This window comes from Sus scrofa, chromosome 8 (assembly GCF_054392235.1).
Source record: "Sus scrofa isolate SSC_HxYL_T2T_F1_AM1 chromosome 8, Sscrofa_HxYL_maternal_Yorkshire_Landrace_v2.0, whole genome shotgun sequence".
Classification (NCBI taxonomy): Eukaryota; Metazoa; Chordata; class Mammalia; order Artiodactyla; family Suidae; genus Sus; species Sus scrofa.
The window spans coordinates 61038803-61064403 of record NC_139390.1 but is presented as its reverse complement, the minus strand read 5'-3'; the positions used below and the strand labels follow the sequence as shown (position 1 = coordinate 61064403).

Genomic DNA, 25601 nt, shown 5'->3' with positions numbered 1-25601 from the left:
TGCACTCTCAATCACAAAATGTTTACTTTAAAAAACAAACACAATAGCTATCAAATCCACAGACTCTCGCTGTTTTGTAATTCCCAGCTGTAAACCTGTGGCCACAGTACTTAGCTTCTCTGTTCCTCTGTTTAGTGATGAGGATAAAATAAAGTCTGCCTTACAAGCAAAAAGCAAAACAAAACTGCATATTCTTAGAACTTTTCTATATACAGAGCACAAGAAAAATCAACTTAAAGCTTTTGTCATATAGTGAGCTGGTCCTGGACAGCCAAAATCAATACTAACAAGCTACCCACTATGGTATGGTAAGAATTTAAAACCAAAGTATCAGGATATTACAGATTTCTAAAACTTAAAATGTTAATAAATAAATAATCAATTACCATTCATTCATTTGTTCTCAGTCAACAAGGCTTATGTACCAGGACAGCTCCTTTTCCGAACCCACCTTCAGGCAGAAGGCAGTAGCTACAGGTGAGCTCTGGAATCAGCCTGCCCTCTTCATAGCCCAGGCATCACTGGTTACTATGTTACCATCGGGCCAGGAAGTTTACCTCCTCTCAAAATGAGGGGTAACTATGCCTTACAGGACTGCTGTGAGGATTAAATGAATTACTAGATGTAAAGCTTAGGCTGGTGCCTAATACCCAATACACAGTAAGCACTGTGACAGTTAGTTACAGCAATCCACAGCATGACCCTTTAATCTTCCTAAAACTGATCTGATCACGTTACTTCATTCACTGTTTAAGACACTGTAATGACCTTCTTATGCTTAGAACATAAAATGCTAATAGTTACTTCTGGTAACTATCCAGTATCTCCCACCGAATCACATACCAACTCCCAAAATGAACCTTATACTCCACATTGAAGAACAAGCCAGAGCAACACTGTCTCGACAGAAAATAATGAAGACACATAACACAACTTTAACATTTCTGGTAGCCACATATTAAAAAGTAAAAACAGATAAATTATTTTTTTTATTTTTTTATTTTTATTTTTTGCTGCACCCACAGGCATATGGAAGTTCCTAGGGCAGGGATCAAATCTGAGTGACAGCAACGCTGTACCCTTAACTTACTGCAGTGGGCCCGGGATCCAACCCAAGCCTCAGCAGTGACCTGAGCTGCTACACCAACAACACAGGTTCCTCAACCTGCTGCGCCACAGCAGAAACTCAAAATACTTCTAATATTATTTTATTTAACCCAATATATCCAAAATAATACTGTAGGAATTTTTTTTTCTTTTTTTTGGCTGAGCCTTTGGCATGTGGAAGTTCCCAGGCCAGGGATCGAACCCGCAACACACCAGAGCCACAGCAGTGACAAGGCCAGACCCTTAACCTGCTGAGCTGTGTGGGAACACCTAGGAGTATTTTTTAAATAATTAATGAGATACTCTACACTCAGGTTTTTCTCACCAAAGCTTCAAACGCCAGTGTGCACCCACTTGCTGTACACATCTTACACACATCTCACTATGGACGTGCCACGTCTTTCCTAGCGCTAAAGAACCACCGCAGTGCAACTCTAGAGCACGGCAAGGTTTTGGTAACTAACGCCTTCTTCCCTTCCTACCCTCTCTTCCTCCTCCTCATCTAGATGCCTCAAGACCCAACCTCTTGAGCAAGGCCTACCCCCAACACCTCCAGCCTCTTAAAGGTCCCACTTGCCTCAAACTGAACACGTCCCGTGGGCAATGAGTCATGGCAGATACAGGACTAAAACAGTTTGTCAGGGAGTTAGCTTTTCTGTACCAGAAACACATATAAAGGTAATGTTATTATTTGTAATAATTAAAAGAGACAAAATAACTAAATATCCATCAATAGGGAACTGGTTATAAATAAACGGAAGCTCTATATGTTACACTATTATGGTGCTAGAAAGTTAAGAATGTTTTCTGTACACTAATAAGAAAAAAATCACTAAGAATTTTTAAGTTGAAAAAGTATGTCTTACGTATACTTACCTAATTCCCCACCAGAGGGGGATTAGGTAAGTACATAAAGTATATCACAGTTGCTAATGCCCAGGATTGCAGGAAACAGTTAACAGTGGCTATTTCCAAGGAAGGAACCAAGATGCCTAGAACAGGGGTCTGCAAACTTTTTCTTAAAGGGCCAAATAATTAACATCTTAGGCCATAAAGTCTCTTTGGTAATTACCCAAGGCTGATGCTATAGCCTAGGTCAGTCATAGGTAATACTTAAAGTGAACAGGCCTGGCTCTGCTCCAGTAACTTCACAAAAACAGGCAGTCAGCAGTAAACTGTGGTTTGCTGACTCCTGAGCTAGAATACAAGAGGAGACAGTCTTCACTCATTAGTCATTATAATTTTTCTGTACCTCTTGGATATTTTTTCTTTTTTTCTTTTCTTTTTCCTTTTTTTTTTTTTTTTACCATGCACATGATTTTAGAGACCTAATGAATACCACTTCAAAAATCTCCTGAACCAATCTCTTACTCCAGATATGGAAGACCAATTCCTTACAGGCTATAACTGGCTTCAGGCAGTCCAACACAAAGTATGTGCTCTGCACAAGCTTATTCACTACTCAGAAGTGTGGGGTGTTTGTTAACCCCCATGGTGCAATCTTTGACCAATGGGGGGAGTCAGTTCTGAGGTTCATTTCATAAAGCTCTTTGGAAAGTCTCAACAGGATTCATACCAGTCACCTGTGGAGTGGCTGACTTGAGAAAACATATCAGGTACAAGCATTCACCTCCTCCCCTGGACTGTCAATTTAAAAGAATCCAGGCATATTCTGAGAAAAGGGAAGAGAAGAAATACACAGGCTGAAAAGCCTGCATACTTATGGACCAGCAGAGAGGCAAGCGAGAAACAGTTTAAAGTTTTTGAGTAGAAGACACATGATTAAGGCACTCTGGCTAATAGATCAGGACAGAAAACAGAGAATACCAGCCACTGGACTAACTAATTAAGAAGTCAGCTGCACAAGACTAATGTTGAAAAAAAAAAGAAAAAAAATCTATGCATGATGAAAAGAAAAATTAATATTTTTTTCCAAGGGAAAGAATCAAAGATGATATTCATACTCCTACAAGATATGTGGGAAAGAGAAATAAAAATAAGAGGTGTGGTTTCAGACACGTTCAATTGGAGGATAAAAAGCTTTTCAGGGAATTCCCGTCGTGGCACAGTGGTTAACGAACCTGACTAGGAACCATGAGGTTGTGGGTATGATTCCTGGCCTCGCTCAGTGGGTTAAGGATCCAGCAGTGCCGTGAGCTGTGGTGTAGGTCGAAGATTCGGCTCAGATCTGGCGTTGCTGTGGCTCTGGTGTAGGCCGGCAGCTACAGCTCCAATTAGACCCCTAGCCTGGGAACCTCCATATGTCGAAGGTGCAGCCCTAGAAAAGACCAAAAAAAAAAAAAAAAAAGAGCATTTCAGGTAAAGGTTTCCAACAGGTTATCAGAAACCTGAGCTTTGGCCACCAGAGCCTCAAGGTATGTGTCTGGTTGCTGGCAGCCAGAATCTACCAGCTACAGCTTCTCAAGACCAGATTTCCATGGGAAAGGGCAGAGATCACATTAAAAAAATGAGCCTTGGACAACATCTATACTTAGGGAGAGAGGTGAAGGGGAGAAAAAAGAAAAGAAAACTGTCTTAGGTATTTAGAGATGCAGGCAGGAGACCACAGATGGCCAAGTTAGGGGCAATCACCATTTCACTGAGCTACTAACTAAAAGCCAGAGATTTTCCTATGCATTGTTTAATTTGATGCTCAAAAACTTTAAAGCTGTTATCTCAACATAAGAAGAAAAGCTTAGAGACAATAGGGTTAAATAATTTCCTCAGGTTCTCCCAACTGGTAGGACTCCTAAAAAGTGGGGAGTTAATCCTGTCAAAAGAGAACTGAAAAAGACACCTGGGTTCCGCAATGAATTTCAATGAAAAGACAGGGCCTGATGCAAGATAATGGAAGACCAAAGCCAAGTGATAAAGCAGCTAATTCCCCAGTTAGAAGTTTGGTTTATAAAAGTGAGGAGCAGAAGCTAATGCAGTCAAGTACAGTTAACCCAATGGCCTGTTTTTCCCTCTCCAAAGAGGAAAAGCCTGTGTAAGCAGACAGAAAGGAACCAAAGAAAAGGAGAAAAAAAAGACCCTGAGGAAGGAAAGTAGTGGGGGGTCAGAGGAGAATGGGCACAGGGACACGGAGGGAAGGTATGGAGAGGGGCCCAGGTGTGTTCACTACAGAAGAAAGGAGAGAGTCGTGGCGCAGAGGCAGCAGCTTAGGTGAATACAGGAGGGTCAGACACATGACCAAGTCTCTTTCTGCCATTCAGTTATACAGAGTTGTAGTAAGAAATGAAATAGGTGTTTTCCTTAGTACAAATACCTTTTCCAGTATCTTAATTTGGGTCTGAAACTCAAATTATTTACATCTTCAGGGCAGGGTCAACAACTTATAATTAAAAAACAAAAAGAAAAACTTACTGAATAAAATTCAAAGTTAAAATTAGTTGCAAATTGAAAAATTGTGAAAAAAGACCCTTAGTGTCCTTTTATTTCATGATCTTCAAGAAAAGGGAGAAAATAACAATTAACAATGAAAAAACAATTCCCACTCTAGTCCTACAGTTTAAATGAACACAGACTTGACCACACAGAAACTGCTACCTGCGTGGGCATCTCCACCTGCTCATGATGAAACTAGAGAAGATGATGTTTTCTTTGAAACAAAATCTACAGCCTGCTACCAAGAAAAAGACAATGTCCCTGCAAAAGTAAAACAAAAACAAAGTCTCTCAACGAAAGTTCCCAGACAAGAGGTGAGCTTTAAAGACAAAGAAATCACAGGAAAATGCTTAGAACTGGCTTAGGACTGTCTTCTTACCATTACTTTTTTGTAGGAAGTCAGAAAAACCTTTTTCAGAAGTTGGAAAATGTGCACAAAAATACATGTGTAATTTAAACCATGACATCAGGGATAAACTTGGTTTTAAAAGTCTGTATTAAAGAAACAAAATATTATAAATTTTCATCATATCTTATTTGTGGATGGGGTCGCTTGTTTTTTAAATAATATTTTATTTTTATGAATGTTCCATCAATATTAGAATAATATATTTAACAATTACAGTTTTAAAATACATTTTTATTTTAATGAATGTTTAACAGCTATGCTTTTATCAATATTACTGTTCTGTAATGTGTTTATAAATGTTAGCATTTGAAATGTATTAAGTGCATTTAGTTTCACTGATTTTTTTTTTTTAATGAATTGCTTTGACAGTAGAATACCGACAAATAAATGCAGTAACATCATGATCATTCCATTCTGACAGCAATCATGAGTCAGGCAATGATTATCTGACCGCCTCAGTCTTAGCTGTGAAAAGGCTAAAATTGGGAGTTTGGACTAGATGGAGTTTATGAAAATGGAAAAAAGTTTAAAATATTGTGTGGAAGGTCTTCTAGTTAAAAGATAATATATAAAAGAAATGCCAAGAAACAATAAAGCAGAAACACCAGTAAGGAGAACTTGTACTGGTCTGGTGGCTTCTGCGGCTTTACAACACTGCTAGGCAACCAGAGCAGAGCCCTTCTTTGGCTTTATAGAATGAGCAGCAAATTATAAATTACCTCTATTCAATCTACCTGATAAGCCCCAATTAAAAAAGCGAGTCTGTCAACACAGAGGCACACATTGCATAATGAAAGGATCCCAATGCGCAACAGTGCTTTTTGTGGGTTTTGTAAATGGGGGATTAATTTTAACTATAAGTTCAGAGTAAAGTCCCTCAACTTTTTTTTACCTGATTATAGAGAAAAAAACATACCCAACATAGAAAATCCCATGAGAAGTTCAGTAATCTTGCTTCAGAGTACCCTATAAGACACAACTACGTTTTTATAATACATCTTACATTTGATTACTTATCAATAAAGTTTTTCCTATCCTCTCCATTTTCAGAAATTCACACTCACATAGTGTATGAAAACATACATTTAAATATCCTACCCTTTTAAAAGATATGCTGCATGTAGCTGCAAAGCAAAACAGTTGAAAACTTCAGAGAATCAGTGATGCTGAACTCTTGCTTACACGGCTATTAAACTCAACTCTGACAGTATTTTACTTCCACCAAGTGGACAAAAAACACAAATGAAACTTACATTACAGAGTTCAGAAAACATGTGAAAGAAAAAAACCTCCCCATATACTGTAATACAGTAGAGAAAATAAAAATAACACAAAACACACTTGAGCCGTAACAAAAAGTTACATGCAAGCATAATTTTATGCTTAAACAAACTCTACTGCAATACAGAACAAATTAGCATAAATTCCTACTTAAAAAGAGCCATCACTTTTAGCCAGGAAATTTTAGGAAAGACTTCACAGAACAGAGATGTCTACTTGTTCCTTAAAGGTGGGAAAAATTCTGGCCAGAACAAGCTCACTAAAGCCCTTTTACTTAGAGGCCTTTTGTCGGAGAGACCAGGAACAGAGCACATGGCCTGTCTTAGGTCTGAATCAGCAAGTGGCTGAGAAAGGGAGTGGGGAATAGAAGCCTGGGGGCTTGGCTGGAGCCAGATTACCCGGAAACCTGAGAGGTCAGACTGAAATCACGTTAGGGGCTACCCATTGAAGACCTCTGGGGCGAAAAATGGAATTCAAGTTGGGGAAGATTAGTTGGGTGGATGGGGACAGGCAGAAGGCAGCCCGCCGTGGAAACGGGAGTGCAGAGCGCCCTGCTAGAAGCAGCTACACAGGGCCTGGTTCCAGGAATCTAAACTGGAAACGAGGAGAAAGCCCCGCACCCACAGAGGGACTAAATACACAAACGCTGCCCAGACTGTAAACCCAAGTGACTAGGTGATTCCACTAACATAAATTAAAATGTTAATTAATATCCATTTAATGAAGGCCAAAATGCAGGACTCTGGTACACTTATAAATTTAGTTTTGGCATCCCACACCGCTGCAACACTCCGCACTGTCTGCATTCCTTAGGCTACTCCCTGCAAGCCACAGCACGTTTTTCAAAAAGTGAAAAGTCACGCTTCATAATCCACACACATTTGGCAAAAATCACAAATCATGCAAAACTGAATTTGGTAAATAAACAGTTTGGGAAAAGCTGTTTCAGCAATGAAATGGCCGATGGTATTCAGAGACCATGAAAAGCTTCCCCACTGCTCTAGGTTAAAAACTTTCTGTTAGGGATGAGTATTTCCAGCTCTGCAGGATACACCTGACCAACAAGAGGCCCATCCCAGTTGCATCCTTACTTACCCTCCCGAGTTAAAGGCCGACAGAGGACTCCCCTCTCTGCGCTCCGCTCCCCTCCCCCAGGAGGAGCCGGGCGAGGCCAGGCCGGACCAGCAAAAGCGTACCCAGCGGTCTCGCCCCCAGGGCGCGGGCGCCGGGCTCCCCTCCCCCGCCGGCAGTCTGGGCCCAGGCGGGCGCTCCGCCCGCGCCGAGCCCGGTACCCGGCGCAGCCTCGCCCGGGGGTGGGTCCCACTCACCTCGGCCCGGGCCGGCTCGGGGCCCTGCGCAGCCGCGGGTTGCGGCTGCAGCTGCTGAGCTGGCGCCGGAGGCTCCTTGTTCCGGTGGCTGAGGTCCTCGTCGGGAACAGCCCGGACGCCGGCCGGGGCCCACGGCAGCGGAAGGAGCAGGAGCAAGAGCAGGAGCAGCCGGGGCGCGGATGAGCGGCCGCTCCCCGGGGCCACCGTCGCCATCCCGCCCGCCGAGACGGCCGCGCACCGGCACTACAAGAGGAAGAGCGGGCGCCGCGAAGTCTCGATCCGGAGGAGTCCCCGCGCACGTCCCTCAGGCCTCGCCGCCGCCGCTCAGGGAGGGGCCGGCAGCATGCGAGAAGCGGCTGGCGCGGGAGAGAGGCTCTAGGCAGGCCGGCGTCCGGCCGCAAGACTCCGCCAACTGTCTCGGCGCGGCCCGGCCCTGTTCTGCCGGGCCCCGCCCCCGCATGTGACGGCCTCCCATTGGCCGGGCGTCCGCCTCGGCGTCGTGACGTCCTCCGGCAGGTTGAGGTGCGGCTCGCGCCCTCCTCCCATTGGACCCCGCGCTTCCGAGGTACCCGGCGCCGCGTGACCTTCCTGGCCTGGCATCCTTCTGGCACCCCACCCGAGACCCTTTCGCGTACCCTCTCCCTGCAGCCCCAGAATCGCGCGGCTCTTTACTTCTTGTTCCCCCTTTTCCTCTGCTCTGATATCCACCTCAGCCTCTCGATTCTCTGAGCCTTTCCTAGCTGTCAAATTATTTCCAGCGCCCTGGTTACGTGGCACTTGCTACGGGAACTGCCACACCTTAGCCAGGTTCTGCACTTCTTTACCGATTCTCAGTAACGCCTCCGACCCGACGATCTACTGAGGACAATGTTCTTAGATGCGAGTATTTAAAACAAACTTCTGAAATAGGACTTAGGAAATAACAGACAAAAATTGTTAAGCCTTGTTTTAGATATCATTTGTTTGCCTATAAGCACTCCCAGACCGAAAAGATCTAACGTTACCCTTTTCTTGCAACACCTTTCTGTTTCACATGTTTTATGCAGCATCTATCTTAGAATGACCTTTGGCTTTTTGAACTTGAGTGTTTAGGATTTTTGAGGGATGGGGATTAAGGTAGGCGGGAGTAGAAAACAGGAAAGGATGGTGGGTTGAGAATATTTTTACAGCCTAAAAAATAAGTCGAGCTATTTAGTTATCCGAAGTTTGACTAAGATTGTGTAAACCATGTGCCAGGCACTATTATAAATACTTTATATATATATTTACATATATTAGCCTGTGCTTTGTGAAGAAATAAGGAAGGTTATCAAATACTGGAGCAAGAATTGAACCACCAAAACAATCTGCAGCAGAGGGAACAAACCTACTTTGAATTCGCTGAAGATACCGTATTATGTCATGGCTTAGTAGAGCTTTTGTCCATGAGGGTCTTCCTGTCTGTAGGGTCCTCCGTTCTGTCATTGTAAACTCCTACTCTCATTTCCAAAACCTGTCCAGGCCTGACTACTCAGAAACCTTCCCCCAACACCTCCTCTTACAGAATCCATCACTCCTCGCTTTACACTACTGTAGGGTAGCATATACATGCTTCTATTATTTTTAGTAACCAGGATACCTTATGGTTTGGCATACAACTATTGTGCCTCCTGATTCAGCCCTAGGGGTAAACATTTGAGCCCTCACAAACTAGTCATGACTAGAGCCCAGTAAAAACCAGAACCCAGAGGTGTGGACTACCCTCGCTCCAACTCCCTCTCCTGTATGCACGCAGCACCTGCAGAGCTTCAGGGGTAGCTGAGAGGCAGTCTGGTGGCTCAGTCTAATGGCAGAGGCAGAGACTGAATGTGGCAAAACTGGCCACGAGTCCCTGATACCTGGAAGGTGCTTGGCTTATTTTCTGAAGTGGACCCCCACACTACACAGCTTTGTAACAGGAAGTACTCCTGGCTGAATTCCCAGTCACCTCAGCAGATGAAACAAACTGCCAGATGCCTATGAGCCACCTGGTGATGGAGGGCAACTCAGGGGCAAGTCAGCAAAGCTGCTCAACAGATACAAAGTGAACAGAGATCAAGCCGATTGCCCCCGCCCACGCCCTAGGAGGGGACCTGCAGGGTGCAATTAGTGCAGTGTCAGTATCCCCACCAGCCAGGGTGGGCCCTTCTGGCCTATTCAGTGTTACCCTGATCCAAGGGCCCTCAGCCTCTGCCAGTTTAGGCTCCAGGTGTCAGATTCCCAAGTGATCAGCTCTCTCCATGCCCAAGGGTGCTAAATCAGAGTTGATTTAGAGCCATCATGGTTCTATTCCTCACAGGTGACCAACTCCTTTGGGAAAAACAAAATAAGACAAAAACCTGAAAGCACTCTTCTGATACCTTTCTTCGAAACAGAGCTACTTACTTGATCCTCAGTAAGGACTGGAGACTCAACAATTCCGAGATTTTTTTTTTTTTTTTTTTTTTTTGATCCTGGCCTGCATAGATATAGTCTCACTAAAATTTAATCACTGGTAGGCACCCTACTCGGAAGAACCCTACTACACTGTATTTTAATGATTTTTTTATTCCTCCTTCCTTACTGAGCTTAGGATGGTAAGATTATGTCTCTTATCTTTTCTATCCCCAGCACCTAGCAGATTTCTAAACTTGGTAATAGTGGCAGTCATCATCACAGTGGTAATAGAAGCAGCAAATCTTTACTGAGTGCTTATTCAACCCATGCAGTGCACTGAATGTGCTCCATGAATGATCCCACAAGGTAGGTAAGTACTCTTATCCTCATTTTTACAAATGTGCAATTTGAGACAGCTCAAGTAACTTTCCCCAAATTGCAGTTTGTAAGTGGCAGAATGGTACTTGATTTCTGCTTGTTGAACTTAACTGTGTCCTACTTAGGGAAAGGCCAAACATACAAAACCAGTCAGTTGATGGTGACCATTTCCACTCTCACTAGAGGAGGATGTTTTTTCTCCAGTGCAAGTTTCTGTGAGGAGAACTTCCTGGCTTCCCTCCCAGCCTAAGCGTTTCTTCTCTGATGATGTAAGGTCAATTTGGGCAGAGTAGCTGAACATACTGGGCTCAGTTCTGCCACCTTTTTCCTCTTAGGAGGTGCAGCCCACAGAGAAAAACAAATTTATCCCTCTCTCCAGAGCTGGCCTGCTCTTAGCCCAGGAATTCAGTATGAGCTCTGCACACCTACCTGGCTGCCAGATCGAAAATCACTCCTGGAGGCCTGTCTCACTCTTGGTTTCCTCTCTCAATGTTTCAGAAGTACGGAAGAGAGGAGCTCTTCCCTGAACTCTCTGAGACCTCTCCTTGTACTACAGAGTCATCGAAGAGTAGATTTCCACGTTTTCACTGGAAACAGTGCACAGAGGCAAGGCTGGTTAGAAAAGCCAGGGCAGGGAGTGATGAGAACGGAGAGAGTGAAGCAAAACCCAGAAACTTTCCATTAAGACTCAACCGAAGAGCATTCAAAATTATGGAGAACGGAGTTCCCATCATTGCGCAGTGGAAATGAATCTGACTAGGAACCATGAGGTTGGGTTAAGGATCCCTGCCCTTGCTCAGTGGGTTAAGGATCCAGCGTTGCCCTGAGCTGTGGTGTAGGTCACAGAGACGGCTCTGATCCCGTGTTGCTGTGGCTCTGGCATAGGCTGGCGGCTATAGCTCCAATTAGACCCCTAGCCTGGGAACCTCCATGTGCCATGGGTGTGGCTCTCAAAAAGACACAAGACAAAAATAAAAATAACAAAATTACGGAGAAGGTGCTTAGCAAATGAATATAAGTTAATGTCACATAGCCGTTTACAACTTGCTTGACCTGCAACTCTCTAAAGCACTCTTGTGATGTGAGTGAAGTACACCACCATCCACAGGGATGCTAAAACCCTTTAGATGATGGGGTCTGGACCTGGCAGGGGACCTCTGCTGGTCCAGAGCAAAGGGGAACTGCCCTTTTGGCCCATTCATGGACCTTCCTAGGTTTCCACAGTCTGGCTGGAAAACCAGAAAAGGAATACTAAATATGTGCTCCTTGGATTCTTATTTATCCAGCTACATGCTTGCTGTTTCCATCCAGATGTTACACAGGCATTTAAAATAAAGCATCGGTCAAATGGTTCTCTTGATTTTCCTCCAAAAACGTATTCCAGGCTTAATTTCTAAAATATACAAACAGCTCCTACAACTCAATAACAAAAACAAACAAAACCCAATTGAAAAATGGGCAGAAAACCTAAATAGACATTTCTTCAAAGACAACATACAGTGAAGAAAAAGGAACCCTCCTACACTGTTGGTGGAAATGTAAATTTATGCAGCCACTTAGGACAACAGTATGGAGGTTTCTCAAAAAACTAAAAATAGAACTACCATATGATCCAGCAATCCCACTCCTGGGCATATTTCCAGACAAAATTATAATTCAAAAAGATACATGCACCCCATGTATCCATGCAGCTCAGTATTCACAACAGCTAAAACATGGAACTGAAATGTGGAATGACAGAGGACTGGATTAAGAGGATGTGACATACACACACACACACACACACACACACGTATATACACAGATACAGTGGACTATTACTCAGGCATAAAAAAAAGAATGACATAATGCTATTTGCAAGAACATGGATGGACCTAGAGATTATTATACTAAGCAAAGTCAGTGAGAAAGAGAAAGACAAATATCATCACTTATATGTGGAATATAAGCTATGACACAATCGGTGGACATTTAAGTTGCTTCCACGTCTTGACTAAAGTAAATAGTGCTGCAGTGAACATTAGGGTGCATGTATCTTTTTGAATTATGGTTTTCTCCAGATATATGCTCAAAAAATATGCATCACTGAATCACTTTGCTATACTCCTGAAACTAACACAACACTGTAAATGATCTACACTTCAATAAAAAAGAGCACTGATACACAAATTGTATCACTTAGAAATCCATAATTTCATCAAAATTCAAGATAGAACTGAATTTGTTTTGGGTAGATGTGCATCTTCATGTTTCTTAATTCCTACAATAAAGTCATTTTATAGAATAATCATCACATAAAAAAACAATTATGAGGATATTTTTCAGCTTTATAGGAATAAAATTTTTTTTATTTAGTTTAGGTTCTTTCCCCTGATGTTTCATTTTCAAACGTAAGCCATCTCTGCTGTCATTTTGTATCCACGGTCAGTTCTAAAGACATGAAGAATAGAAGGGGGGCCCATATTATGGTGCCATTTCTCTGATTTTTTGAAAAATAATTCCCCATACTTGAAAATCACAGAATGCTGACAGGACAAGCTGACTGGGTGACTGCTTATAAAGTACCAGAGTTTGACCCTCGCATGAATGGACGTGTATCCTTGTTAGACTCAATGCTAATTTTCATGAAGGTGCCAACCCACTGGAGGCATTGCCCCAAATTATTATTTTGTGGCATCTGTTTTGGATCAAATGCAGATTTTTCCTTATGACAAATTCTGCACTCTGACCCACATTACTACACTATTACTTTTAACATAGATGCAATGCCTACTAGTTGATAGATTTTGTATAGGGCACATTAAGAGCACACATTTTCTTGCATTTCTTGCTCTTTTCTATGCTTATTAAGCATTCTTAGCCACAAACAGTCTTCAATAATGGCTTATGGTGAAAATCTGGGCATACTCTTACCTGACCAGGGCTGGCTACATAATTTGCTGGGCCCAGTGCAAAATGACAGTGTGGAACACCTGTTCAAGTGCAGGGGAAAAAAGTGCAGTTAAAGGTGCTAATACAATATTGGTAATGGCAATACATGAGTAACTTGAACTTGAAAATCGCAAAAATAATATTTTGGGGTCTGACATTCTACAATGGTTTATTAAGATGATATCTTGATTGATTATGAAAAATTTCTGGCTCACCTGTTTGCAAATTCATTAAGATTTATTTTTATTTGTTTATTTTTGCTTTTTAGGGCCATACCTGAAGCATATGGAGGTTCCCAGGCTAGCAGTCTAATTGGGGCTACAGCTGCCGGCCTACACCACAGCCGCAGCAACGCAGGATCTGAGCTGCACCTGCAAACTACACCACAGCTCACAGCAATGCCAGATCCTTAACGAGGCCAGGGATCGAACCCACAACTTCATGGTTCCTAGTCAGATTCGTTTCCACTGTGCCACAATGGGAACTCCAAATTCATTAAGATTTATACTTTTCATTTTATTTTCATTTTCACCAGGTAAGAAATTCAGGGAGTTCCCGTCGTGGTGCAGTGGTTAACGAATCCGACTAGGAACCATGAGGTTGTGAGTTCGATCCCTGCCCTTGCTCAGTGGGTTAATGATCCGGCATTGCCATGAGCTGTGGTGTAGGTCGCAGACGCAGCTCGGATCCCACGTTGCTGTGACTCTGGCGTAGGCTGGCGGCTACAGCTCCGCTTCGACCCCTAGCCTGGGAACCTCCATATGCCTCGGGAGCTGCCCAAGAAATGGCAAAAAGACAAAAAAAAAAAAAAAAAAAAAGAAATTCATTTCAAGCAATTTATTTCTCAATTGATATGACTGAAAGCAACATCAGTCGCTCTTGGCAAATACAAGATCACAAATGAATTTTGACCATTTCCATTTTGAAAAGGATCTTTTTGCTGATGAAACTGTTAATGTTTTATAGGATATGACAACACCTAAAATAAATTTCTAATGACTTATTTTGAAATATAAATTTCAGGACTTCTACAGTGGTTGATTCCTATGAAATTATTTTTCTAAACAGATTTAATTTTTCATATGAATTAGTTTTATGTAAGTCTGAATTTAATTTTAAATATAAATTTACATAATGGGAGTTCCTGTTGTGGCTAAGCAGAAACAAATGTGACTAGTATCCATGAGGATGTGGGTTCGATCCCTGGCCTCGCTCAGTGGGTTGGGGATCAGGCATTGCCATGAGTTGTGATGTAGGTCGAAGACTCGGCTCAGATCTGGTGTTGCTGAGGCTGAGGTGTAGGCCGGTAGCTGTAGTTCCAATTTGACCCCTAGCCTGGGAAACTCCATATGCCACAGATGTAGCCCTGAAAAGCAAAAAAAAAAATTACATAATGGCATTTTAATGTTTCTTCAGACTTGAGGAAATCTTTCTTGAAAGTTGTGGAAGTCGTAGGAGCAAATGAAAGTGACTTCATGATCTGAGTGTAATTCAAAAGGCCTGTTATGCTTTCTGTCATTGTAGCTTTACCTGTAAGGAAGAAAATTTAATTGCCTTCCTCATTAAAAATTGATTCATTCCCTTTTCACAGAAAAGAAAATCATGGACATAGACTTTTGGTTGCCAAGTGAGAGGGGGAGGGAGTGGATAGACTGGGAATTTGGGGTTAATAGATGCAAACTATAGCCTTTGGAATGGATAAGCAATGGGGTCTATGTCTGTTCACTTGTGATGGAGCATGACAATGTGAGAAAAAGAATGTATACTTGTATGTGTGACTGGGTCACCTTTCTGTGCAGCAGAAAATTGACAGAACACTGTAAATCAGATATAATGGAAAAAATAAAAATCATTATAAAAAAAAGCTATTGGTTCATTCAAACCTTTATAGGAAAATAATATTTTTTACAATTGAAGTGTAGTTGACTTCAGTAATATATTAGTTTGGGTTAAACATAATGATTTGATATCTTTATGGGTTTGATATCTATATAAAGTTACTGTAAAATATTGGCTATATTCCCAATGCTGTACATTACGTTCTTGTATCTTACTTTGTACCTAGTAGTTTGTACCTGTTACTCCTCCCCTACCCCTATCCTACCCTTCCTTCCACCCTCACCCCCATCCCTTCTGGTAACGCCTAGCTTGTTCTCTGTATGTGAGTCATTCTCTTTTGTTATATTTTGTTTACTTTTTAGATTACACACAGAAGTGAGAACATGCAGCACTTTTCTTTCCCAGTCTGACTTATTCCAGTAAGTATAATACTGTTGGGACACCCATGTTTTTGCAAATGGCAAAATTTCATGCTTTTTATGGCTGAGTAATATTCCATTCTATCTCTCTCTATATATAAACCACATCTTTATAGTGTTCTTTTCTGTAGAATGTGGTGATCTTTACATTTAATTTCTATTTCTACATGTGTGCTTATTTGCTTTACAATGTTGCAGCACTTTTCAAAACTAGAGATTCTGGGAGTTCCCGTCATGGCTCAGCAGTTAATGAGTCTGACTAGTATCCATGAGGACTCAGGTGTGATACCTGGCCTCGCTCAGTGGGTTAAGGATCCAGCATTGCCATGATCTGTGGTGTAGGTTGCAGGCTCAGCTCAGATCCTGTGTTGCTGTGGCTATGGTGTAGGCTGGCAGCTACAGCTCCAATTCTTGACCCCTTGCCTGGGAACCTCTATATGCCATGAGTGTGGCCCTAAAAAGCAAACAAACAAACAAACCCTAGAGATTCTAAACCCTTTGAGAATTCTAATGCTTCCCTGATGCGGTTTATTGCAATGTTCATGTATTTTGTCCTAATTTATTCATAAACTTTGCTGCCTGAGTGCCAGCTGCTCCTGTTCCAGTGTCAGGCTGGAGAGCTGATGTCCGTGCAGATGACAGGGATTGGCAAGCTGGCCTCTGCCTACCAGGCCCAGCACTGGCCCCATGCAGAGGCCCTTCCCATGCAGGAGCCAGGACTGCCAGAGCTGCTGCTTCTGCTTCTGTTGTTGCCACCACCATCCCTGGTTGCACTGCTCTGTGGCCTGGGTGCACCTGCCGGGGTGCCCGTGGTGCCCAAGCTCTCTGTACCCATGATGTGTACGCTCTGGTTGTGTTTCCACTGCTCATGTGCAAGTTCCATTGTCCCACTGGACTTCATTTACCCAACACAAGGTCAAAAGTATAATTAAGACAGTAACAGCAGAGATTAAACCAAGCCCGGGGCCCTTCTGACAGCAGGGTCCTGTGTGACTACACAGTGCACGTGGTCAAGAACTGCACATGGCTCTACCACCTATGAACTGTCAGGATTTGAACTGTAAGAAAGAGAACATGGAGTTCCCGTCGTGGCGCAGTGGTTAACGAATCCGACCAGGAACCATGAGGTTGCGGGTTCGGTCCCTGCCCTTGCTCAGTGGGTTAACGATCCGGCGTTGCCGTGAGCTGTGGTGTAGGTTGCAGACACGGCTCGGATCCTACGTTGCTGTGGCTCTGGCGTAGGCCAGTGGCTACAGCTCCGATTAGACCCCTAGCCTGGGAACCTCCATATGCCATGGGAGCGGCCCAAGAAATAGCAACAACAACAACAACAAAAAGACAAAAAAAAAAAGAGAACATGAGGTGGTGAAGACACTGACAAATTTCCTCTGAGACTAACTCCAGGCAATAAGCTTTTGATAAAGCTGTATCATCTATATCCTGAAATGTGTGCTCCTTGCAAGCAAGAATCTTGTCTTATATAAGCCCATGTGTGCCACAGAACCTCCCTCTGCACTTTGCACACAGCAGATGTAAACAAATTCGGTTGAAGAGATAAACTGCTATTCTGTTTTTGGAGGGGTAACATGTAAAGACCTAGACACGTGATCTTTTCCTACAAGTCAGTGAACTGATCGAAGTCAGTGCAAAAGCTCTGGTCTGACTGTCTGATCCAGGAGGAAGAATATCATTAGCCAGCACTGTGTCTCCTGCACCCACCCTCCAGATGGGCCTGAGTGTAAACTGCCTGAGTTTGGCAGGAGCCTTTCTGCCTTTGCCTGGACTTTAACAAGAATCTCATAATTGATTTCCATTTTTTTCTCCTTTGTTTCCTGAGAGGAATTAGTTCTTTTCCAGACCCAAGATTTGGAAACTCTTTACTCAGAGTTTCCAAAGGTGATTTTGTAAACGTTATCTTAGACCTCACTATGAAAGACTCTGACTAGAGAAATCTAACCAGCATTGAGAAATGCTGAAGGAAGAGGCAAAAGGTCTATAATTCTGCCTGCAACTTTTTATTAAAAATTGTCTCCGGAGTTCCCATCGTGGCGCAGTGGTTAACGAATCCGACTAGGAACCATGAGGTTGCGGGTTCGGCCCCTGCCCTTGCTCAGTGGGTTAATGATCCGGCGTTGCCGTGAGCTGTGGTGTAGGTTGCAGACACGGCTCGGATCCCGAGTTGCTGTGGCTCTGGCGTAGGCCGGTGGCTAGCTCCGATTCAACCCCTAGCCTGGGAACCTCCATATGCAGTGGGAGCGGCCCAAGAAATAGCAACAACAACAACAACAACAACAACAACAAAAGACAAAAGACAAAAAAAAAAAAAAATTGTCTCCTAAAAAAAAAAAAAATTGTCTCCTGTAATAGGTGATTATGGTGTTACTACTGTTCCATCAAGTAGCAGAAGTATGTGCCTTGGAGGCTTTCTTGCTTCACTTAATATATAAAAGCCTGAATTTTATGATACTAAAAGCACGCCTTGTTGAGTTGTGAAAATTGAAGGTAGGCCTGGATCCTGCAGGGAAGCTTCAATAAGTACTCAGTTTACAGGTAACCAGGCACTTTGCCAACCTCCACCAACCAGTGTTAAGGTCTATCACAGCCTGAAATTCACATTGATCTCGATAATCTGCATCCTATGAGTAAGTACAGTTTATTAGTATGTATGCCAAAAATGGCCTACTCGGATGTTACCTAATCATTCTGACAGACCCTCAGGTTATCAGGTGCTTCTGATTCTAAATTACCACACATTCCAGAGAATGCAATCCGGGGAATGCAAATAAAATGCATCTGAGTTAAGTGCCTATGCCCTTCTTAGGTAAAAGAGCAAGAACAGCAACAAAAGTTAACAACTTGACAATCAGGAAAGTTGTTTTGAGAAGGGAGGAATATTAAAGCATATAAATCATGATTGTGGGCAGGGTAAACTCTGACTTGTTCTACACATTCTGGAATTCTAGAATGGAAAAACAAAACTCTAGGAGAATTAAAGAGGGAGTTTATAAAAGAGAAAAGGTGTATAATAATTTAGAGGTCACAAGATCTTGTGGCCTCTAAATTTATCATCACTAACCTCTAAGTTCATCATTGCTAACTTAGATTATGAACGAGAGGCTCAAAGTGGATTCAGGTAAATTTATAATAGGTTGATACATTATTAAGAAAAATCAAGAGTTCCCGTCGGGTGGCGCAGTGGTTAACGAATCCGACCAGGAACCATGAGGTTGCGGGTTCGATCCCTGCCCTTGCTCAGTGAGTTAACCATCCGGCGTTGCCATGAGCTGTGGTGTAGGTTGCAGACGCGGCTCAGATCCAGCGTTGCTGTGGCCCTGGTGTAGGCCAGTGGCTTCAGCTCCGATTCGACCCCTAGCCTGGGAACCTCCATATGCCGTGGGAGCGGCCCAAGAAATAGCAAAAAGACAAAAAAAAAAAAGAAAAATCAGGAATTTTGATGTCTCCTCCATCTCTAAGCATTGAGCTTGATTTCGTTCATGGAAGGCACGCATCCCTAACAAGTCTGACTCTCAGAAATGCAGACTCTGGAGTATGAGCATGAGGAGAGGGACTCCATTCCTTCTTCACTGCCTCTCACCAACTGCTGTCATCTCCAGCTGCACCATCACCCTGAAATCTCAAGTTTACTTCCATATCTCAAAAGTAAAATCATGGAAGGAAATCCAATGGACAATTTTAGATGAAAAAGGAAAAAGATGAATTGGAAATACAATGTGGCCATGATAATGAGGTGAGGGGGAGATACAGCATCCTGATTAATCCTGATAAACTAATTTCCACCCTTTCCATTACTCTGGGCCACATCTGTACTGCAAATGACCTACTCCCACCATTTCAAAAGCTATAGGGGAACAAGTTCCTGCTATTTAATTAGATTGCATGGTTCCTGTGGTGTGGCTTTTTTTTTTTTTTTTTTTTAATCTCAAAGACTTTAAGCAGGAGTTCCCGTCGTGGTGCAGTGGTTAACGAATCCGAGTAGGAACCATGAAGTTGCGGGTTCGATCCCTGCCCTTGCTCAGTGGGTTAACCATCCGGCGTTGCCATGAGCTGTGGTGTAGGTTGCAGACGCGGCTCGGATCCCGCGTTGCTGTGGCTCTGGTGTAGGCCGGTGGCTATAGCTCCACTTGGACCCCTAGCCTGGGAATCTCCATATGCCGTGGGAGCAGCCCAAGAAATAGCAAAAAGACCAAAAAAAAAAAAAGACTTTAAGCAAAAGAAAAAAATAAATAAAAATGGAGTTCCTGTCATGGCGCAGCAGAAACAAATCCGACTAGGAACCATGAAGTTGTGGGTTCGATCCCTGGCTTCGCTCAGTGGGTTAAGGATCCCGAGTTGCTGTGGCTGTGGTGTAGGCCAGCAGCTGTAGCTCCAATTAGACCCCTCGCCTGGAATTCTCCATATGCTGCAGGTGTGGCCCTAAAAAGCAAAGCAAAAAAAAAAAAAACTTTATACAACCTACGTGGGGAAAAAATCACAGCTGGAGGAGAAGGGGGATCAGGGTGTTGGAGGAGGAGGACAGTGGAGCTCCCCTCCTCACAAATATATCACAAATACACCTGCAAGTGCTGGGAGTTCCCTCTGTGGCTCGGAGGGCTAGGAACACAACATAGTGTCCATGAGGATGCAGATTTGATCCCTGGCCTCACTCAGTGGGTTAGGATCTGGCATTGCCATGAGCTGTGGTGTAGGTCACAGACGCAGCTAAGACCCTGTTTTGCTGTGGCTGTGGTGTAGGCTGGCAGCTACAGCTCTGATTTGCTCCTTAGCCTGGGAACTTCCATATTCCACAGGTGCAGCCCTAAAAAGCAAAACAAACAAAAAAACCCAAAACAAAGCAAAACCCACAATGGAAGTATAACCTCACACCTGTCAGAATGGCTATCTTTGAAAAGCCTACAAACAATAAATACAGGAGAAGGTGTGGAGAAAAGGAAACCCTCATACACTGTAGGTGGAAATATAAATTAGTGCAGCTACTCTGGAAAACAGTATGGAGAGTCCTTTAAAATCAAAAATAGAGCTACCATATGATCTAACAATCCCACTCCTTGTTATATATCCAGGAAAAACAAAAACTCTAATTCAAAAAGATACATACACCTCAATGTTCATAGCAGCACTGTTCACAATAGTCCAGACATGGAAACAACCTAAATGTCCATCAATAGATGACTGGCTTAAGAAGATATGGTACATACATACAATTTTACTCAGCCATAAAAAGAATGAAATATTGCCATTTGCAGCAACATGGACGCACCCAGAGAATCTTACACTCAGTGAAATGTCAGAGAGAGAAAGAGAAATACTGTATGATACCACTTTTACATGGAATCTAAAGTAATGCAAATGAATCTATATGCAAAGCACAGACTCACAGATGTAGGAAACTTAAGGTTATCAAAGGCAGGGTACAAATTAGGAGCATGGGATAAACAAAGTACCACACATAAACAGATATGCAACAAGGATTTCCTATATTGCATAGGTAGTTACAATCACTATCTTATAATAATCTATAATGGAATGTAGTCAGAAAAAATAATTGAATCACTATGCTGTACATGTGAAATTAATACCAGATTGTAAATCAACTATACAATAAAAAAAGAAAAAACCACATAGGGTAAAACTTACCATCTTAATCATTTTATGTGTATAGTTCGGTAGTGTTAAGTACATTCCACTGCTGTACAAAGATCACCAGCACTTTTCATCTTGCAAAACTGAAACTTGTTGCCCATTAAACAACTCCCATTTCTCCCTTGCCCTCAGCCCCTAGTGGTTACTGTGCTACTTTCTGTTTCTATGAATTTGATTACATTTTTTTTTTTCTTTTTAGGGTCGCATTCATGGCATATGGAGGTTCCCAGGCTAGGAGTCAAGTTGGAGCTACACCTGCTGGCCTATACCACAGCCACAGCAACGTGGGATCCAAGCCAAGTCTGCGACCTACACCACAGCTCATGGCAGTGCCACATACTTAACCCACTGAGTGAGGCCAGAATGAACTAGTCGGTTCCTAGTTGGATTCGTTTCCACTGCACCCCAACGGGAACTCCTGAATTTGATTACTTTAAATACCTCATAGCATCATCCAGAATCTGTCTTTTTGTTGAACAATTTTTTTTAAGCAACTGTATTTTTCAAATTTTCCAAAGCAATAAACTTAGTTTTTAGGGGAAAAAAAATCCTGGTTATTCACTAGCAGACCACAAGGTAATAGGGCTAGAGATCAGGAAGTCAGAAATCTCAGTGGTGATTTTTTTTTTTTTTAAGTTTAGAGGAGAAACAAGATTAAAGATACAGGCTTCAAGTTGAAAAGTTAGCAATGTCCTCTTCAAACACTTTTTTAATCTTGATATTTTGAAGAAAAAAATGCATTTATTCTAATCTCCCATAAGTGCTATATTTCTCTTATAAAACCTAATAAAACTTTGTGTGGGATTGTAGCAATTTATGGATTCCTACGCAGTTTTTTTTTTTGACTGAATTTCATTTTATTTCCTCCTTACTATATTGTTACTGGCTTTTTGGTTGTATAAATGACAATGGATATCTGCTTTCATACATGTCAACATGAACTATACTCACAGCTTTGTAGGGTAGATATTGTTGCAATTCCCCTACAGAGAAAAGGAAGGAAATCAGTGATTTATGCAGAGAACAGTGATAATAGAAGCATCATTTAATAAATATTTACTGAGTGTCTACTATGTGTCAGACAGTTTTCTAGTGCTAGCCCCATATACCTGTGCCCCAAATAATGAAACAAAAACAAAAACAAAACCTGCCCTCCTGTGTCTTACATTCCAGTGAGGGGAAGCAGACAATAAAATCATAAGTCGAAAAACACATTATAGACTTTTTTAGAAGATAGTGTATCAGTTGGCTATTGCTACATGACAAACCATCTCAAAACTTGCTCAAAACAGTAAGGATTTACTATTGCTCAGGAGAGCAGAGATGAAAATGTGCAGAGAGGGTTAGGATGCAGTGTTCAACAAGGTCACCATATTGAGAGGGTGACTGTTGCAGGTGGCCTCTTGGATGGCCTCACTGGTCCACACCTTCCTCATAATCCTGCCTGTGTAATTGCCATCCTTTGAGAGGCAGCTGGACCTCATGACTCCCGTCTCACAAACAGACTCAGAGACAGTGATGTGACATCACTTATAAGATGAGGTCTTCCGGCTTGCCTGCCCTGACAGAAGCTACCCCATGCTATGAGCTGTCCCATGGAGGGGCCCATGTGGCGGGGAACTAGGGGAGGCTCCCAGCCCTCACTTCGTAGCCCATGAGCCTAACTGAACCCTGTCAACACCAGGGGAGCTTACTGAGGGGACCTCAGCCCCGGTGACATCCTGACTTCAGTGAACCCTTGAGGCAGAGGCATGCAGCTAAGCTGTACATGAAATCCTGACTCACAGAGACTATGAGAGATGTTTGCCATTTTCTGCTGCCAAAACTCAGAGGACTTCATGACACAGCAACAAACACCACAATGACTTGAAGGAGGTGAGGGAACTACTTGTGTGGCAAACTGGGGAAGAGAAGTCTATGCAGAGGGAACGGCCAGTGCAAAGGCTCTAAAACAGGAGCATGCCTGCTATGCACACAGAACAACAAGGAGGGCAGTGTGTAGGAAGAGGGAATGAGAGGGAGAATAAGAGGTGAGATAAGACAGATGACTGGAGGTCAGGTCATACAGGAAGCTAGTGGGTGATTGGAGTAACTCTGGCCTTAGTCTGAGAGAAACTGGGAGCTGTTGCAGGGTTTTGACATAGTAATGATATGATCTATGTTTTTGAAAGATTGTTCTCTTGTGTTGAGAATCAGCTGGAGGGAATAAGAGAGGAGCTGGGGATCAACTAGGAATCTGCTGCAGTCAATTAGTCAGGAAATGGTGGCAGCTCATAGTTATGGTGACAGGGACAACTCAGGATGGAGAACCACTGATGGTCTGTGGGCCATTAGAGAATGAGAAGAGTCAAGGAAGACCCCACGGTTTTCAGTCAGAGGAATAAACGGGAAACTAGAGGAGGAACAGGTGTAGGGGATGAGGAAAACCAGAAATTCACGTTTAATGATGGTATCAATTATACCACATAGAGATGGTCAGCAAACAGTTGGCCATGAGTCTAGGGTTAAGGAGTGATGTTTAGGCTGGAGATATATATATATATATATATATACTCAGAAGTTGTCAGTACAAAACTAGTGTTTAAAATCATGAGATTGTGTGAGATCAGCACCTATTGATAGAGAAAGGGCTCCCGAGTGGGTGAAGAGAAGGGACCAGTAGGGAAACCTGAGGAGGAGCAGCCAGGGAGACAGGAGGAAAACCAAGAGTGTATGGGGTCCTGGAGTCAGTTCAGGGAAGTGTGGCAAGGTGAAGTTACCAACCAGGGCTCTATGGCCAGAAGAATACTGAGAAGTGACCACTGGGTTGAGCATGGTCCCTGGAGACATGAAACGCAGTGTCAGTGGAGCTGTGAGGACCAGAGGAAAGGGAGCAGGTTTAGCGGTAAAAGAAAAAGAATTGGAGCTAGAAGACAAAAATAATATTTCTAGTTTGGTTGCAAAGGCATCAGAAAAATAAGGTTATATCTGGTGAGGGAAATGGGGTTAGGTTTTAAAAAGGTATTTGCTGATGGGAAAATGGAGAAAGGGCAAAACGTTGTTGATTTAGTAGAGGAAGAACAGCTAACAAATGTCTTTGGGTAGAATCTAGTTAGTGCTCAAGGAGAGGGCCTGGCTTTGAGTAGGAATCCTGAGAGACTGTTTATACTTTCAGGAAAAAAATATAAATGACTTCGAAAAGAGCAAAAGCTATTACTGGTGTTTTGTCTAGCACACCCTTCAGGTTATCTGCACCTTGTCTTTGAGCTATTTTACAACTTTGTAAGTCATAGACAACTGGTAGAAATGCAAAAAATTCTTTTCTGTAGATATTAAAATGAATTTTGTCCAATGAGGCACATTTCCCACTCCCACTACAGAAGCCAGTTTTGCCTCCATTAAGCAAATTCATTTTGACAAGCCTCATCATCCACACATGTGTCTGCTCTGTGAAGTTCTTCTTTGAACTGGTTCTAACATCTTTGGCACATGTTCATTTTATATTTGTATGAGCATGATTGTATATCCTTTTTTATAAAAGTATCCTTTGACACTAGTAACGAGGGCAGACAGTGTTTACGGGCAGATGCTCAGGTGGGTGGAGGCAGTGGTGGTATTCGGTGGAGGTTCTCTTCCAACAGCTTTATTTTCCTGAGGACAGACAGTCAGCAGAATGGCAGAGTGAATGGACTAGGGATGTTTAGTATGACAGCAGCATTGAGGACCCCTTGAGGTAAGCGGCCATGAAATAAAGAGGGCTGTTCATTGTGACTATTTCCCCAGCCACAGTTCAGCCACACAGGTGCACACACAAAGGAGGGAGGGTGGAATTTAACCAGGGTGTGGCTTGGATAAATCTACGGGAAGAAGCAATGTGGGAAGGCAAGAGCGTTGGGGGTATATACAAATGCATGATTAGAGTGCTTGACTTGGAGGAATTTAAGCAGGGTGAGGAGGTAAGAAAAGACAGAAGAAATGAAGACAATAATAATGTCATGATATCAAGAGACTGAATGTCCCAATGGGGTAGAAAGACTGTTGGAACTGCTGAACTAGAACAGTGAGCTGGAAAGACAAGAGCTGGTAATCAGAGAAGCAGAGTATTCTACGTGGGCTCAGCGTCCTAGCATCTGACTTACCTGCAAAGCACTAAACTCCTCTTTTTGTGTGTAAAACACAGATGATTTGCATGGAGTGCCTAATTTCCCTTCTAGTTTTATTCTTACAGTCTTTCTCAATGAGATGATTCCATGAAATTAAGTCTGGTTTCAAGAATGAATAGAATCTGCAGACAGACAGGCAGCATGATGAGCAGGCCTCTACGGAAGGTTGTGCAGTTTGTGCACTGCACAAAGGACACCAGGTTGAACAGTGAGTGGGCTGAGAGCCAGCTCAAGCTCTGCTCACAGAACTGTAGTTCCATCACCAGTCACCTTTTGTGCCCACAGAGCTTCATGCACTGCTCTCATGGAGATGAGCCTAGAGTAA

At 42.8% G+C, this 25601-nt stretch overlaps 1 protein-coding gene across 1 annotated transcript in view; it reads right to left on the bottom strand.

Annotated features, from left to right (window-relative positions):
• The window catches only part of TMEM165 (transmembrane protein 165), a 36272-nt gene extending 28356 nt beyond the window's left edge, over nt 1-7916 (bottom strand). The window contains exon 1 of the mRNA XM_021101337.2: nt 7513-7916. Coding sequence (XP_020956996.1) covers nt 7513-7725 — 213 coding nt within the window. The 5' untranslated portion in view covers nt 7726-7916. The remainder of the gene's footprint in view (nt 1-7512) is intronic.
• Nucleotides 7917-25601: the final 17685 nt, after the last annotated feature.